The sequence below is a fragment of the Perkinsus marinus genome (genome assembly GCF_000006405.1).
Source record: "Perkinsus marinus ATCC 50983 genomic scaffold scf_1104296943560, whole genome shotgun sequence".
Taxonomy (NCBI): domain Eukaryota; phylum Perkinsozoa; order Perkinsida; family Perkinsidae; genus Perkinsus; species Perkinsus marinus.
The window spans coordinates 10,128-15,624 of record NW_003211781.1 but is presented as its reverse complement, the minus strand read 5'-3'; the positions used below and the strand labels follow the sequence as shown (position 1 = coordinate 15,624).

The 5,497-nt window shown below is 36.2% G+C and overlaps 1 protein-coding gene across 1 annotated transcript in view; it reads left to right on the top strand.

The window, feature by feature from the left end:
- Positions 1-2,555: 2,555 nt before the first annotated feature.
- Pmar_PMAR000646 (carbon catabolite repressor protein, putative) overlaps positions 2,556-5,497 on the top strand; it is a gene marked incomplete at both ends in the record, with an annotated part of 10,204 nt that continues 7,262 nt past the window's right edge. Inside the window, 4 exons of the mRNA XM_002781072.1 lie at positions 2,556-2,602; positions 3,035-3,050; positions 3,323-3,385; positions 4,169-4,230. Of these exons, the coding sequence (XP_002781118.1) occupies positions 2,556-2,602; positions 3,035-3,050; positions 3,323-3,385; positions 4,169-4,230 (188 nt within the window). The remainder of the gene's footprint in view (positions 2,603-3,034; positions 3,051-3,322; positions 3,386-4,168; positions 4,231-5,497) is intronic.

Below are 5,497 nucleotides of genomic sequence, written 5' to 3'. Positions count from 1 at the left end.
ACGTGAAGTGGTGTGATACTCCATGTGAATATCTTCGGTAACCATTTTTTCCGAAAAGTGAAATATATTTTTCCCTAGTGTTTTTCATATCACTAGGGTCGTGAAACTCCAATATTCTCTAAAAGTATGAAATTATTATAACTGATTTAATTCCCCTACCACAACTCTGTTGAAAATTGCATCACAGTAACAAGCTGTTATCAAACTTGCAAACAACCAAGATCTCGGCAACTAAGGAGATCTCGGCAACGGCAACTAGAGTTTCACGACCCGCTTTACGTGAAGTGGAGTAAAACTCGGTGAAAAACGCGATATTCGCGGTGATATTCGTGAAATGTGTTTTTCCCTACTGTTTTTCATATCACTAGGGTCGTGAAACTCCAATATTATAATCCATTTATAGTAGCCGTGGTAGAACATGCACATGCTCAACTACATGTGTTGTTGACAATATCGGCGAATTCTCAGTGGTTTCTGAGCACTTCTACTACCCGAATTCGTATATAAACTCCCGAGAGCTCTTCTATTCCTCCACCACCACTTCAAGACGCTTGCGCAGAATCGAGCAGGGCAATTCGCAAACCATGAAACCTCACCAAGTGTGTCCTAAACTCTTTCTTCACATAAGCGTCGCCGAGATTCCTCATAACAACAGGCAATTTGTTGCGATGTAATCTGAGGATCTGCCGGTACAGCTCCAACGACTGCTGTCGTAACACCTTCGCCGTCGTCATTTGTATTATAGGTAAAAACAGTGTGGGAATATATGTTTGGTTTTCCTCAACTGAGCTCGTAAATTTCCTAACTATATTATGAAAAATTCGCACGATTTTGGGTATAAGTGCACGAAAATCAACGATAATTTCTCAAAAAAAATTTCCTCAAAATTTCTATATTACCAGCAACACAGCTGACCATGTGCATATATTCGAAATACTGAAAAAAAACTATCAAGGCTGAAGAATTTTGAAGAAAAATATAAACAACGTCAACATGGAAATTCTGGGGAAATCTTGCGAAATTATTGTTGATTTTTATACAGTTCTATATGTATATAAACTCCTATAATGTAGCTTTGGAAACTCCTGAGCTCAGTAACTGAGGAAAGCGAACATATATTGAAGTTTCACGACCCGTTCTACGCGAAGTGGCGCGATATTCGCGGTGATATGAAGTAGTCGTGAAATATATTTTTCACTTGTGTTTTTCATATCACTAGGGTAAAATTCCATTCCTACTCCAACACTGTTTCATTGTAACCGACCGAACTCACAGCAATTGATACAAACAGCAGACTCCGAATTTCCCATGTTATTGCTGCGGAGTGTTGGAGTAGGAATATATATTTGCTTTCCTCAGCTCAGGAATTTCCAAAACTATATTATGAAAATTCACACACGACTAGGGGTAGAAGTGTACAAAAAACCAACAATATTTTCCATATTGTCATCACCAACACATGTAGTTGACCATGTGAGAATTGCCGGTCGGTGAATCCTCGTCTACTCCCACACACCATCTATTCTTCACACTCACAAAAAAACACACTAAAAATGTACGCTTCGCTCCGCTAAAACGCAAGAATTAATGACGGGAAAAGCAACTTTTGATATATTATTCGGTGACTGGTGACGGTATGTGATAAATATCGAGGAAATGTTCAAGTACCTGTTATCACACCAATTTCAAACATTAGTAAAAAATCAAGTTTCACCCATAGTATATTCAACTTCGTGTAAAACACATGTAAGGGGTGAATAATGCGTAAAACGTATGAAGTGACTTGCCCGGTGTACGAGTATTCTTAACTCGCTTTATATCGCTATCGTATCATACCACTCCTCGTGAAACTCTAATACTAACTACTATAAAAACGAATAACTATAATTACTCAATTGTTAAAGTTCATCCGTTTTACGCGAAGTGGGGTAAAACTCCATGTGAAAAACGCGATATCACGTGTTTTCCAAATACTACTATTTTCATGCCTTTTCTGCGACCGCGAAATACGATATTTTTTTCATATCACTAGGGTGGTGCAACTCCATTATAATAAATACTCAATAAAAGCGATCCGAATTTCCCCCGAACTCACCGATGTTTGTCCATCATCCGAAAACAACAGTTGTTTCTTATCCCTCATCATATCGTGTGCTCTTGCCAATGGTGTTACCAGTTCTTGGATTAGCAACACTTTGTTTTTGCCGGGTAAAACATCCCGGTGCCTTAATACGAATAAATATCAACCCTAGTGATATGAATAACACTAGCGGGAAATATATTTCACGACTACTGCATATCACCGCGAATATCGCGTTTTTCACGCCACTTCACGTAAAACGGGTGAAACTCCATTATTATTTTTTCCAAAAAAAACCAAGTCTAGAGAGTTTGTCTCTTTCCGTGAACCCCACCTGGAAATATCTAAAACTCCATTTTGGTAGGAAATGTAAAGCTGTCGTAACCACTCCAGGAGAATCGCTGAAAACAAAAAAAAATACAATTGATGACGATCAGTGCAGTTAAACTCTAAAACGATCGAACACAATTAATATATGTTTACTTTCCTCAGCTATATAATACAAGTTACATATGGATTCGGGTAACAAGAATTCCCCAAAAATTTTCACATTTGCATATTTTCCTCCGCACACTGTTGAGAAAAAAAACTACGAATTTTTATCATTTTCAGAATGATTTCTCGAGAAGTAGTATCATCGCCTTTTTCACCTTTCGAACGCTCAGCTCGTCGTAGCTCTGCGGGAGTTCGGGGTCGTCTTAGAAGTTCCTGATGTTGAGAAATCATATTTACCACAAAAATGTGGAAAAATTTGGAAAAAAGTGTAGGAAAATATGAAAATTCTGGAAAAAAAGTACAGGAAAACATAAAAATTCTGGAAAAAAGTGTAGGGAAAAATAAAGAATTGTGGAAAAAATGTAGGAAAATATGGTAATTCTGAAAAAAAATGCAGAAAAATATTGTTGGTTTCTGTACACTTCTACCCCAACTCGTGTGTAAATTCTTATAATATAGTTTTGGAAACCCCGAGGTGAGGAAAGCAAATATATATTCCTACTCCAACACTGACTAGGAATGAGAAAATATGCACATGGTCAACCACATGTGTTGGTGATAATATTAAAAATTATGAGGAAACTTCGGAAAATTCTCAACACTTCTTCCCGAATTCGTATATAAACTTCAATAATCAATCTGAAAAAGCTTCAACTCAGCTGAGGAAAGCAAACATAAATTTTCTCCAACACTGATTAAAAATTTTTGGAAAAAAATTATTTTTTTTACCTCATACCACTCTTGCAGATTTGGTTGATGAATAAGATTGTCTTTTTCCAGCGTCTCGATAGCATCAAGAACCTCCGCACTGTAGTATTTGGACACCAGAGGAACTGACAAAAAAATCGTTGGAATTTTTTTTTCTGAAAAAATAGTGACACTTGCTGTTGGTCACAAAAACTATCATTGTAGTTTCACCTTCCTAGTGATATGAAAAACACTAGTGAAAAACATATTTCATATAACCGCGAATATCGCGTTTTTCACCGCTGAGTTTTACGCCACTTTACGTAAAACGGGTCGTGAAGTGGCGTAATACTAGACGTTAATTTTATGACGTATATGTTTCCGCGAAAATGTAATTGTTTTCCGCGAAGTGAATTTTGAAATATGTTTTTCACATCACTAGGGTGAAACTGCATAAAATCCAAAGAAAATTTTTTTTTGAAAATTATTTTTTTCTCGTAATTTACGGTACCGTAATTATTCTAACACTTCGTTGAAAAGGTGATGAAAAAAATTTTTTGTTATTTCTCATCATCAAATGAATTCGGAAAAATACCCGATAAATTTCCAATTATTATTTCACCATTGAAAACTTCAATTTCGCTTTCCTCAGCTACTGAGCTCAGGAGTTTCCAAAACTACACTATAGGATTTTATATACGAATTCGGGTAGAAATGTACAAAAATCAATGAGAATTTTTTGTCATCACCAACACATTTGCAAATTTTCCCATTTTAACGCTACTGAAAGCCTCCATTTCCTGTTTCCTCATCGTCTGTGTTATCCACGCTTCATTATACCACACTGCGAGTAGTAGAGATAACAATGTGAAGATTGCGGTGAAACTCAAATTTGAAGTCATTTAGTTGCCCACATCATCGTTCGTCCGAAATAAGGAGGTCCCTGGTAAATGCCCATTCGATTCCTGGTCGCCGCATTTTTCCGACATTTTTTTTCTCCCTCGATTTTATATTTTTTCCCTGAGACAATTCGAGTGTTAATTCCTGAGGGCAAATAGGAAACAGATGATTTCCTAATAAGGAATTGACAAATTTATTTTCCCATAGTTTTTTCAAATTTAATGAATATAGTAATATATACGTATATGATTATATATAAATGACAATATACGTAGAAGTAAACAACACTGTTGGTGTAGGTATATGTGTTCGCTTTCCTCATATCTATTCGTGTAGTAGAATTTTCAGACGATTATATTATCGATTTATTCTCCTCACAATTGAAGAACGAACGATTATGTCGGGGTGAAAATATCCGTGTGACTTTTTTCGCCAGAAAAACGTTCATTTCCTCGCGATCCCTGTATTTTCACCGCCTCCTACCCGTCGTAGGAGGATCAGCATAAAAAAGCATAAAAACGTATTTTTGCAAACTGGAGGAAATGCAAGGTAATATAAGAGCAGTGTTGGAGTAGGAATATATAATCTCCTCAGCTCGGGGAGTTTCTAAAACTACATTATGGAAATTCACCCTAGTGATATGATGAAAAAACACTAGCGAAAAATATATTTCACGACTACTGCATATCACCGCGAATATCGGCTTTTTCACGACGTAAAACGGGTTGTGAAACTCCAATAATTTTCACGCGACTGGGAGTAGAAGTGTACGAAAACCAACAAGAATTTTCTCAGAATTTTTCCTTTTTTTCATCAACAGATGTAGTTGACCATGTGCGTTTTTTCACCACTGAGTAAATATTAACATGGTCAACTACGGGACAATGTGAAAATTCTGGGGAAATTTTGTTCAAATTTTGTTAAAACTTTTGAAAACATTGTTGGTTTTTGTTGTACACTTCTACTCCAACTCGTGTGTGAATTTTCATAATGTAGTTTTGGAAACTCCCGAGCTGAGGAAAGCAAACATAAATTTCTACTCCAACACTGTTGTAGCAACTACATGTGTTGATGACAATATTAAAAAAATGGGAAAATTAACGAAAATTTTTGTTATTTTCCGACCATTCCTATACGAATTCGTGTGAAAATTTTCATAATGTGATATGCAGATGAAGAAAGGGCGCGCAAATTTCCGAGATTGATAATAATCGTTGATAACGACAATATAAGCGTTGCTATGAACATGTGATGTTCTAATGGTAACCTTTCGAGACTATGATAGCGACAGTTGTTCACTATCATTAATCTCGGAATAGAAAATGCATATTATCT